This window comes from Trichosurus vulpecula, chromosome 1 (genome assembly GCF_011100635.1).
Source record: "Trichosurus vulpecula isolate mTriVul1 chromosome 1, mTriVul1.pri, whole genome shotgun sequence".
Classification (NCBI taxonomy): domain Eukaryota; kingdom Metazoa; phylum Chordata; class Mammalia; order Diprotodontia; family Phalangeridae; genus Trichosurus; species Trichosurus vulpecula.
The window spans coordinates 85,424,494-85,437,308 of record NC_050573.1 but is presented as its reverse complement, the minus strand read 5'-3'; the positions used below and the strand labels follow the sequence as shown (position 1 = coordinate 85,437,308).

General features: G+C 39.0%; 1 protein-coding gene across 1 annotated transcript; it reads right to left on the bottom strand.

Annotated features, from left to right (window-relative positions):
* Positions 1-2,530: 2,530 nt before the first annotated feature.
* On the bottom strand, positions 2,531-2,952 carry LOC118851515 (40S ribosomal protein S20-like). The gene has a single exon (XM_036760994.1). It carries the CDS (start codon positions 2,935-2,937, stop codon positions 2,578-2,580), a length of 360 nt encoding a protein of 119 aa, XP_036616889.1. The 5' UTR covers positions 2,938-2,952; the 3' UTR covers positions 2,531-2,577.
* Between the last annotated feature and the right edge of the window lie 9,863 nt (positions 2,953-12,815).

The following is a 12,815-nucleotide window of genomic DNA, read 5'->3' as shown; positions in this document are numbered from 1 at the left end:
AGGTAACTTATATCTGACTAGGCATTCACATTTCTTAAGTACAACAAAATCCCCACAAAATAAATACATAACATTTGCAAAATACGTAATATAACTCATTACCAGACTGGCCACATGGCCTTAAAAAAACACAAAGTACATAACATAGTAATCCCCTCAGTCCAAAACAAAAATGTCCAAATAAAGCCCCTCTTGGGGGTGTGTCCTCCTCACACTGCTATTGCAGGCTTCCATCCTAATACTCTCAGGTGCAGGCATGCTTCAATGAGCAAAGTCCCAACATCATGAAGTTCTCTTGGGGATGTGTCCTCCCACACTGCTCCAGTCCCCACTTCCATGTAATGAGGAGCAGCTGGGCAACAAAGCCAACAGGATGGGGTCCTTGGGGGTCCATGGCACTTCTCCCCACCCACCACAGACAACTCCGTCCTTCCCCTGGGTTCCAAACCACCCGAGGGGGACACAGCGGAAAAGCATTCTCAGTGCCTTGCTGCAAAGTTTTTATCTTGCCTCAGGACTGAATTCCGAATTCCTGGGTTCCTCTTTTTCCAGCAGGAGCCAGACAATCCTGGCTTCTGCCTGAGTCCTGATGCAGGCAGCTTTCCATTCCCTGCTCTCGCCTCGCCGAAGTTGGCACACAGGCAGTTCTCCACTCTTGCTCCATGGCTCCACAGAATCATAGCTACCACCACTTGGAAACATACAATTATCCTAGCCCCTATACTTTCCTTTTAGTGTGCAGATCCTTCCAACTATGCCATTTTGTAACAATAATGTTGCTTGCAGCTGCTGTGAGGGTGTAAGACCCAACAACACCAGCACACAGGAGGACTGCTAGCACAGGTTCTTTGATCTGCTTTTCTAAAGGAAAGCAACTTTAAAGGGGTCAACAATCTTACTTTAATCAAACATATATATATATATACACACACACACCATTCACTTAGTTCAGGGGGAAAGTCAACACCCTGAACTTCAGAGCAAATACAAACAGAAATTACAAGCAGAAATTATATAAACAGAGCAAATAACACAAATCAGCAGACAGGGCCTCTAGCTGTCCATAGCAATACATACATAGTTACCAGAGAGAGAAGCACCAACATCTGGGTTTTCCAAGCTGCAGAGCGGGTTTCTTAACAGCTACCCAGAGTCTCGTCTGGCTACACTGCATGAACACTCTTCTCATGAGTGAGCCCCAAAGCAAAATGCCAACCTTCGAGTATATATACACTTCTTCAGGGTCAGAGGGCATCACAACCCTTGCGACCCAGAATCATGTGACTTAGGCTTAGAAGGTCACATGGGCCTATTAATGGATGGAAAAGATCTTCCCATCAAGCAAAAAATACATTACCAATATGATCCTGAGCACCTTACACAGTGCTTCACATAAAGAAAGTACTCAATAAATCAAACAAGCCTCTATTAAGCACCTACCATGTGCTAGGCACTGGAAATATAAAGACAAAAATGAAACAATCCCTGTTCTCAAATAGCTTAAATTCTACTAGGTGAAAATGGAATATATACAAATAAGTAAATACAAAATACATACCACCAGTAAACAAGCGTTTATTAAATAATGACTGTATGCCACATGCTATGCTAAACTCTGAGGATACAAAAAAAGGCAAAAACATAGTCCCTACCCTTAAAGAGCTCACATTCTATTGGAGACACCATTCAAGTAACCACATACTGTGTGTGTGTACACACACACACACACACATATATATTGTATGTGTATATGTATATGTGTGTATATATATATATGTGTGTGTGTATATATATACATATATATGTATATAGTACATGTGAAGTAACCTGTGGCGGGGGGGAGAGAATTATTGTGGGAGAGACTAGGGAAAACCTTTTGCAGTAGATGAGATTTAACCCAAGTCTTGAAGGAAGCCAAGATGCAGAGGTGAGGAGGGTAAGCATTTGAAGTATGGGAGACAACCTGTAAAAAGGCACAAGGTGGGGAAATGGAGCATTGTGTATGAGAAACTGCAATAAGGCCAGTGTCACCATATTGTAGAGTACACACCGGGGAGTAAAGTAAAAAGACTGGAATGGTAGGAAGGGGCCAGGTGGTATAGAGCTTTAAATTCCAGAGCATTTTATATTTGGTTCTGAAAGCAATAGGAAGCCACTGGATTTTTTTGTGGAGTGGCATGGTCAGACCTGTGCTTTAGAAAGATCACTTTGGAAGTTGAATAGAGGACAGACTGAAGTGGGAAAAGACTTGAGCAAGGAGACCAAACAGAAGATTATTGCAATATTCTAGTCATGATGAAGCGAAGAGGGCCTGTACCACAGGAATAGCTGAATAATGGAGAGAAGGGGACATATATTAATGATGCTGTGAAGGTAGAAATGACAAAAGTTGGCAACAGATCAAATATATGGGGTGAGTGTGAGAGAGAAGTTGAGAATAACACCAAGGATGCAAGCCTGAGTAACCTGGAGGATAGTGGCTTCTTCCTTCAGTAGTAATAGGGAAGTTTGGGAAAAGAGATGTTTTTTGTTTTTTTTTTTAATAGTTGCAATCAATTTATTAAAAGAAATGATTGGTTAGGCATCTGCAATGGTGACTTCAACTTCTACACCTGGTTCAATGCTGATAGATGTGATCTGTTTAACAATTTCAGAAGGACTGTGCAAATCAATAAGGCGTTTGTGGATTCTCATCTGGAACCGATCCCAAGTCTTTGAACCTTCACCGCAAGGAGTTTTTCTAGTTGTGATCCGAAGTGTCTTGGTGGGCATTCGAACAGGTCCCTTCACTTTCAAGTTCTTTTCTTTGGCTCCTCTGATTAGGTCAGCACACACTTTCTCGAGTGATTTCACATTGCGGCTGCTGAGGGTGATACGGATCCGGTGAATGGCCACTTCGGGCTCCACAAGGGTCTTGCCGGTGTCTTTGAATGCCATGACAATGGAGCGGCTTCCTGACCGACTTATTCCTCGGTGAGAGCGAACAGCGGTGAGTCAGGAGGAAGGAGAGGCAGGGACTGCCGACCCCACGCGGCTGCAGCCTGCGATACCTTCACCAAAGAGAGGAAAAGAGATGTTTTGATGGGCAAGATGAATTCTGTTTTGGACATGTTGAGTTTGATGTGTCAGGCAGGCTGTTGGGATATGACGCTGGTGGTCAAGAAAGAGACTGGACTGGAAAAATAGATCTGAGAATCATCTGCGTAGAGATGATAATTGATCCCATTGGAGTTGGTGCTACCACCGATCTCGATGGTAAAGGAAACTGAAGAGTGATCAAACAGATAGGAGGAAACCTAGGAGAAAAAAAGTATAATGAAAAACTAAAGAAGAGAATATAAGGATAAGAGATATCCAGGATAAGAGAGTGATTGACAGTGTCAGACTGCAAGAGGTCAAGGACAAGGATTGAGAAAAAAGCCCTTAGATCTGGCAATTAAGAGATTATTGGTAAATTTGGAGAAAGTAGTATCTATTGAATTGTGATCTTGAAAGGTGGACAGAAGAGTGTCTAGAAGAAAATGAAAGAGAGGAAGTAGAGGCAATAACCTTACACAAACCAGCTTCCTCAGGGAAGCTGGCTGGGAAGGAGAGTGGAGATTCAGGATGATAGCTAGTAGAGATAGATCAAGTGAGGGTTTTTTAATGATGGAGGAAAAAATGGGCTTGTTTGTAGGCATTAGGGAAGCAGCCAATAAATAGAGAAGATTAGAGAGGGGGGATGATAAAGGAAGCAATCTGCTAGAGAATGAATGGATGAAATGAAATCAAGATTACATGTAGAAAGGTTTGCCTAGGCAAGAAGAGGGACCTCTATGTTGGAGATAAGAGTTAAAGAGGTAGTGGGGGAAGACATCTGAAAGATGTGAAATGAGAGGGAGCTCTCAGTGAATGGCCTCAATCTTTTCATTGAACTGCAAAGCAAGGTCATCAGCTGAGGCTGGAGGAGGAATGGATAGGTTTGGAATAGTTGTTGTGATAAGCAGGACAGTGAAACAATTAAAGAGGCATAATGGTGAACACTCCAGTATTTTTGCCAAGAAAACCCTAAAAGGATCATTAAGAGACATGACTGAAAATAACTAAATAATTTTTGGGGCCAGATAGGTGAGGAAGTGGATAGAGCACTGGGCCAGGTAGGGCAGCAAGTGGTACAGTGGATAGAGTGCCAGGCCTAGAGTCAGGAAGACCTGAATTCAAATATGAATCTCAATTCATGTGTACTAAGCATGAGGATGGAAATGAAAACTGGAATTTCCTTGTAAATTTAACTTGGTAATAAAATGGTGTTACAGAGAAAAAAATAAAATAAAATGACAATCATAAAGCCAATACAGAAAAACTATCCTACTACACTATGATGATGAGCCTTTCCATACTTGGTTGGTTAAGTCCTCAGCGAACTGTTGTCTGTTGCTGAGATTATACACAATGCCTTTTCTAGAATGGTAAAACTACCAGAATGTGTGCTCTTAACTTTCAAAAAGCCAGTCACTTATATGCCATAAGGAGGCATAGTTGTAGGACTTTCTGGGGAACTTAGCATCTTTTAAAAATTATACTCCGTCAAATATACTAATGGTAATTTCTTAGAAAACAGGAATATAACTGTAATAAATATACCGAATTAAATTATACATTGGTGTATAGGGATTTTTTTTGTAGGATAGTGCAAATTGTTCATCAAAATGGGAATTAGTTCAGTCTGATAATTATTTCTCAAGAGGAGCTCAGTTTCGACACTTCATAGTAATCCATGCATTCCACAGTCGGGCAGAGAAGACAGAAATGAAACGAGCAAAGCTAAGATTCATGAAAAAAGGCACACAAATAAAAATTGGGGGATGGTATATATGTATGCTACAAATTACATGTTCAATACCTCTAAGAAGAGAGGGCAGAACGCCAAAGATATTTTGCCCTGGATCCTTTTGCAAGAGAGTCAGTGAGACTCCACCAAAAGATGAGTTTCTAGAAAGGAGAAATAACTCTCAGAGATCAAGACCCAGCAGATCATGCAAGCTTTTCTCCCTTCAATATAATAAAGTCAACACACAGTTCTTTAAGGTTTGCAAAGCGTGTATATATGTTGTCTTATTTGAGACTTAACTTCAATGTTAGCCATAGGCTAACCATAACCATGTTAACCAATGATAACCATATCTTCTCTCATTTGAGCTTTAATAATGCTGGGAGGTAGTTGCAATTTTTATCCCTCCATTTTACAGATGAGGAAACTAAGGCAGACGAAGGTTAAGTGACTTGCCCAGGGTCACACAGCTAGTAGAGTGTCCGCGGCGGGATCTGAATTCAGGTCTTTCTAACACCAAGTCCAGCAATCTATGTACTGTAACTCCTACCTTGGTTTAAAAAAAAAAAAGTTGGTAGAGGCACAGCATGCAGCTACCCATGCATCGAATCTGCCTATAAAACCTTACCTGAATTGTGTCTCTCTAGGTTACCCAGGCACCGAGGCCATTTGGAGGATTTTACTCTAACTCTGTCTCAAAGCATCACAGGTCACTTACTACCTGCATTACTCTAAGTGCTCCTCTATACTCTTCTTGGGTTTCTACTATTTCTAAATCAAGTATAAGGCCATCTTTGTGCCTTAAGGGAGGATGAAAGGCCCCTTTGCCGGGATAAGGACTTAAGACTTTAGAATGGCTCATTTGCATATGAAAAGGTCAGGAACCTCAAACCATTTGTTTGCATTGATGCCTTTTGCTGCCAGCACACTGAACTGAGCAAATAGGAAAGACCAACCTTTTAATAAGAAAAGATGTGGAGTCTGCAAAGCAGTCTAGCTATCTAGTGGTCGGAGTCCAGTCTACTAATAGGAGAGAGAAGACAAGTTTGACACTTAGACCCGGCATCCTACTTAGGGGGTGGAGGCCCCAGATCTGAGACCCTTTGGGGAGTAGGCTATGGGGTTCAGATATTTCCAAAAGCAATTTCCTATACCAAAGTGAAACAAAAACACTGCACCTAATGAGGAACAAACTCGGGGGAGCAGTTCACCCAGCAGATAATCTGTCCAGTGGGAAGTGTCCGCCTGAAAGTTTGGTTAAAGGAGGCAAACAGGCTAGGTGATATGTAAATTCATATTGTTTATTCCTTTAAAGCTAGCAGCATACATACATGTATGGAGCCAGATGAAAACTGACTGTCTGGACAAAAGAACGAGAAGGTTTAAATACATTTTTAGAACAGTCCCAATTCAGCATGCCTGTGCTAGTCAATTTTATGATCTCCATGTATGTTAAACCATGATATTTAATTGAATAGGCTGTAAATACAATAAGATAAGAGAGTTGACAAAGTGTTAATTGAAATTACAACCCAGGATCTCTGTGTTTAATTTACCATTAACATACCATAACATAGTATATGTTTATAAAATATTAAGATAAGAAAGAGTCACATTATTCAAAATAGTGTCTCAGGTTAAGGGTCTCATCCTTTTTTTTTTGAGGGGGAAAAGGCAACACAATTAAGTGACTTGCCCAAGGTTACACAGCTAGTAAGTGTCAAGTGTCTGAGGCTTGATTTGAACTCAGGTCCTCCTGATTCCAGGGCCAGTGGTCTACTCACTGCACCACCTAGCTGCCCCAGGGTCTCAACCTTAATAGCCATAGGCAGAGGAAAGAATGCTCATAAGTCATATGGAAAATATTATACTATTTTATATCATTTTTGTAATTTCAATAAGACTCAGGGCCTGACCTACTTAACCAGAAGAAAAGCCTGATCCTAACAGTCTCTTTGTTCTCTGAGTAAGCTCAGAGATATCTCTATCTTGTATCAACAAATCCAGATGGAGCATTTCTTGCTCTGTCCATGGCCATTAAGGGTGAAAACCTTGACCCCAGACACTATCTTGAATTATGTGACTTTTCCTTATCTTAATATTTTATGGGCATATACTATGTTGTGGAATGTTAATGGCCAATTAAACACAGAGATCCTGGGGTTGCAAATCCAATTGACACTTTGACAACTATCTAATTTGTTGTATTTACAATCTATTTCATTAAGGAAAATCCTCTTCTTGTATCATGGTTAAATATACATGGGGGTCATAAAAATGAGGTCATACAGGCTTGCTAGCTCTGCTAAAATAACGTATATAAGTTTTCTCATTGCTTTGTTCAGGCAGCCAGAGTTTATACTCTGACTCCTTGTACGTACAAGTAAGCTAGCTCCGCTACGCTTTAAGGGAAAATAATAAACAACATGGATTTTTCTATCACCTAGCTCTGTTGTTTCCTTCAACCAAATTTTCAGGTTTAACAGTTATGGTGCCGTGACTTTCGGATGGAAATGATGGAAACGGGACAACGCAGCCCAACCTTGCCAATGCTTTTGGGCGCCATAGGATTAATTTTTCCTGGAATTTTGGCCTTGACAAGGTGGGGTAAGTTGTCTCTCTTCCCAGCTTCCAAAAAGAACTCCCACAAAATTGGTTGAAGTCTGGAAATTCCCTTTAAGCTAGCTCTGGGGGCAGGGATCAAATCTGTGGTAAAACACAGATCTGCGGTCAAACGCACATAGATCCCCTGGAAACACTGATTGATCTAGAAAATTAACTATGGATCAGTCAAAAACTAGAATTAGAAGTCCAACTGTTCCTCCACTCCCTCCCTTCCTTCCCTTGGAGGCTCTGGTCCTGGGGAGAAAAACTGCACTTTGCTTTTTCCCTCCCCTTCTGCCTCCCAGGAAGGGCTCTGATCCTGAGGGAGGTAACTCTGTTCTGCTACCGTTGCCTCCTCTCTCTCTTCCCTCCCCACTCCCTTTCCCCCTTCCCTTAAGGGCTCTGTTTTTGCCTTCTGCCCTATTCCTGCTTCCTTCCCTTGAAGGCTCTGATTATGGGGAGGATAAATGCATTTTATCCTTACTCCTCGCCTTCCTTTACCTGTCCTAGTCCTCCTCCATCTCCCCTTTCCCCCTTCCTAAGGGATAGGATATGGAGAGTCACAAAAATCAGGAACGCCAAGGCTTCCCCAAAGACCATAGGGGTGCTAATAGCTAACTCATGAAAGCTTCTAATTCTCTGTTGTTTGAACTCTGAGCTCAGTCTGTATTTGTTCTGTATTTGTTTTGTTAATTGCCTGTTAACTGTCTGTGTGAGAGCGTGTGCTGTGAAATGTCTATGCTTTGGTAAAATCTGAAACGCAGGTAGCCAGAGAATTCTAAGGCTGCAGTTAGGGAAACAGAGACTCTATTTCCTTTTTCAATGTTTGGCCTGGCCAGCCGAACTTGAAGAAAAAAATAGAGCTGAAACATTTTAGCAGATTCTGGGATTGATTATTCATTAAAAGTTTGGAAATTGATTAGTTGGAATTTTGGGAGAGAACTCCTGAGACTGTAAAATCCCTCTAGGACCTCTCACTCTTGCTAAAACACCCTCCCAATGCTGATCACTTAGGTGAAGTTACTTGAGTTACAATCACTGAGATCTTTCACCATTGTTGTCTTGTCTCTGACCGAGCCAGAGCTGCAGTAAAAGTTAGAGCAGTTAAAACAAACTCCTCTCTTGCCAGATCAGATTAGGGGAAGAGAATGCAGGAGAACTGTAGGGAAAACTTAAATCACCTTTCCCCACCTGGCAAAAGGAGGAGAAGGACAGAAATTCACAGACTGACAGTATTCTGACAGTCCTGTGCCCCTGGGTACCTTTGTAGCCCATCCTTGTTGGCAAAGTTTGGAATTGTCACCAGGTCCTATGCATTCTGCCCACTCTGTGGTAGCTGCAAACCGCCCTAGGCTCAGTAACTTTTGCAGTGGTGGGGGAAGGGTGAGGTAGATGGATTTGGACTTTCTGCCTCCCAGAATTGTCACCACTGGGATACTAGCTTCTGCTCTAGGTAACTTCTCTAGGTAACTTTACACTTCTTGTTCCAACTGCAAAACTGTATTTTTATCTCTGTTTGACCTGTTTCCTGAGTTTTAAAGGGAAAGTAATAATGATGGTTGTTACGGGATCAAAATAATAATGATTGTAAAATGCTTAACATAAAGTCTGGTATATGTTAGATACAACATTATTATTATCTCTCTCTGATTTAATGTAATTGTTAACTTTTGAAGTGGTTTTTAAATACCAAAAGTAATAAGCTGAATAATTTCTATATGTGGTAATCTGGAAATGCAATAGACGTCATCTGAAAATTATTGTTTCTGTATTTCTAAACTTGCATTGTGTTCCCAAAATTCTTTTAGATTGTGGAATTTGAGAAGACCATTGTGTGGTAAGAAATGATATTATAGCAATTTTAAGCTGATTTTGATTTTGATATATGTGAATTGGGTTTTTAAAGGGATGTGATAAAATTTGGAACTGTTATATGTGGTTATAACAAGTAAATAATTAATAATACTGATATTTAACCATGAGAACAGACTTTCTGTGTGAAAAAGTTTTCTATTATGAGAATATATCTGGTGATTTAAAGTTATAGTTTCAAATGATGAGATGAAAGATTCTCTGTGCATGGAGATTTAGAAATATGTTCACCTAACTGATAAATGGGTTGTTTCAAGTTTTAAAATGCATAATTATGTTTAGGGCGCTGTTACATTTCTAAATTGTGTAATTTGACAAACAGATGTAACAGCAATATTGAAAAATGTGGTAATCTTTTACAATGCTAAGAGTATTGGGCCTTAGAAATTAAAATGTTACCACCAGTGGTTAGGAATCAGATTTGATTTGCTTATCCAACTCAGTTATGATCACTAGATTGGTAATTAATTGGAATCTGTTTCAAGTCTTAGATACATGATAATTGCTTGTGGTATACTTATTTCTAAGTTAGTTATTATATACAAATTGGTTAACATCGCATTACCTGTGCTGTTAGAGAATAATTCCTCTTATAATCTGGATGTTGTTAGATTAAGAATCGTAGTTAATTAAGAAATTGAGATTATTAACTGGAACAAGAACTTTTGAAACCATCTAGTCACGAATTCTTATCAATCTTGTGTGGTTTTCTGTGTAGAGGAATTCTTATGGAGAAAGTTTTTAAAGTCCTGGTAAACCTTATTATTGTGATAAGGCTAATTAATTGGGTATGTAATTATAGAAACTAAGTGTCCTCCACATTATAACACTTTTTGACTAAGGAACTTGTAATATCTAAGAATTCTGTGCAATATTTGAGAATGAGGACATTTGGTACCAACTTAGTTAATGAATTCCAGCATTTAAGGGTTAATTTGCTTTAAGGAAAATATTTTTGGAAAATGTTCTGTAAAATCTTTTTGTATAATTTTAGAAGGCCCGCTGGATTTCCACCTGTAAGCCAATTCGTTGCAGTCCAAACCTATTGTGAGTTCTGGGAGTTTCTGGGTGAGAACCTAATTAGAATTATTAGAATTAATGCTTATCTATAGAAGCACCCATTCAATGTCTTATTCAAGGTTCTTTTTGAGTAAGGAGGTTGGAAACGACAGTCTGAATTCCTTACTCCCCCCCCCCCACCCTTACTTTAGATAAGAAGATTCACCTTAGCCCACCTGTCAGAAGGGAAGGAAAGGGGAGGGGCAAAAATTACTGGGATTTGAGTTTTTACTGAAAGAAAGAACAGTAGGGGTCAGAAGCCTAAAAAAAAAAGAAACCTGGCTTTTTAAAGTCAGCAAAAGTGATGCGTTTTTAGGATAAGACTGGGTTTTGAGGAGGATGTAGGTCTTAAGGATATAGTTCTTATTAGTGAAGCTTGCCATCTGATGGGAAAGAACCCACCCTCAGTGGGAGATGATGTGGCAGATCTCTTTAATCAGAAATAAGCCGGTAGTGACAAAAGGGAAGTTATCTGCCAGAATCTGTTACCATTGTGAAAGAAGTTGTTTTTTTTTGAAAAAATGGGAAATTGGATAAATGCAAATATGTAAAATCTTGTTGTTTTAATCAAATGACTGGTTATATTGGTACTCTTGTATAGTCAAATGAAAGAAAATATGGTTTCTAAAGTGTTAATGAGAATAATTAGAAAGGGAAGAGAAGTTTTATGATGTAGGGTTGAATCATTACCCTGTGGACTAAGACTGGGATTTTAAAGTTATACTGTACTTATGTGAAATAGAGTTCTTAGATGTTGTGAAGTGATATAAGAGCAATTGGGTATTGACACAAATAGTGTAATTAATTACTGCGACTAAATCAGAGATGTCTTCAGTTTAGGTAAACAATTCTAGAAGTATTTTGGAAAATGTTTTTGTGATTTTAAGCGAGAGTTAGAGCTTAACAATGTGTATAAGACAATTCCTGAAGTGTTCCTTTTTTTTCCTCCAGAAGGAATTAACAGGGACAAATCCATCAACTTGTGAGGTCAGTCATTAACCTCTTTTGTTTGTTTAAGCAAACTGGAATGGGATTCCAGTATACACAGTTATGTCAGTAAAAAGTACTAACTTATGAGTTGTTTTGTGTTATGGTTGAAATGTAAAGGGACACTGAGTAATAGGTTGGAAAGGTAAATAAAAGCTTGAGGGGATACGAAAGGCAGATGAGAAAGTTAGGGGACAAATGGGAGTTAGCTAAGCCTCCCCTGTCCTGAGAATGATAGTTTCAGATGGTTTTAGCAAGTTGGGGAAGAGTGTGAGGAAGTATTTAGAAGCTGGAAATGTTATGTAGCTTGATTTGTTAATTATTAGCTCAATGAAATTTGGGACAGTCCTATCTGAAGGATATTTATTTGCTATTAAAGATTTTATGGGACTACACTTTAATATTGTTTTAAGCTCTGATTACAGGTATAGGTCACATGAAGCCAGTACTGGAATGGCAGGCATTACAGACTGAGAATTCTTAAAGGTGGATATCTATGCCTGGGAGAAAGTCTTGAAGACGACCTTGGACACAACCTAGGTAGGATCTTCCTGACTCTATTTCCCAATTCTACTATTTCCTTTCTGAAAAGGAAAATCCCCACCTGATTACTCCTAAGCCCTGCTTTCAGCATCTAATGGCTGTATGATTGGCTAACAGATATGACTCATGCCTGGAATCAAACAGAGCTAAGGAAGTTCTTTCCTTCTGTTAAGATATATGATATTGTCCCTCTTTCCTTTCATAGCAAATTTATATTATCAAGAAGTTTTGTAAGCACAATGCTAAATCTATTAGGTAATAGATGGATATTGGAATATCTCTGAGTTATTATAATAGGATACAGGAATGAATAGCTTACAATTTTAACCTATGTTCATGACCAAATAAAGATTAGAAGGAGTATAGAGATAACATCCTCCAAAAGGAGGAAATGATTAGACACAGTAATAAGACAAAGATGTAATGTGATAAATGTCTAATTAAATAGGATAGCAAATTTTGAGAGGAAAAGGCAATAGGACCAAATTGATTCCTCTAAGAATTATATACAGATGTGTATGATTGGCTCCAAAATTTATCAGTCATGGAAATTCAAGTTAATTAGTGTGTTTTGGTAGTAAGATCTTAAATGTGGATTTTTGTACAAGAAAATTGTATAAGATAGTGGTACAGGTGAAATTGTATCTCCTTTATTAAGGTATCTGTCTGATGATTTTAAAAGGAAGATGAATTCAATTTATGCTTGGACCTTTATATTTTAAAGGACTCTTATACCAGGTACAAAATTTAGGTAAGGTTAGAAACAATAGATGACATATGAACTGAAATACTCTGAAGTTAAAAGGAGAGCCAAATTTAAGTGATTAAGTTATATTAAGTTAGAATTGTCTGAGGATTTCTAGATCTGAACCAGAGAAGCAGAACTCTCTTCTACTGTCTAGGAACCAGATAACCACAATCAGGCATCTGAAAAAAAAAT

Excerpts from the sequence above, each read along its gene's own strand:
- LOC118851515 (XM_036760994.1), bottom strand. The coding sequence starts at position 2,937 with ATGGCATTCAAAGACACCGGCAAGACCCTTGTGGAGCCCGAAGTGGCC.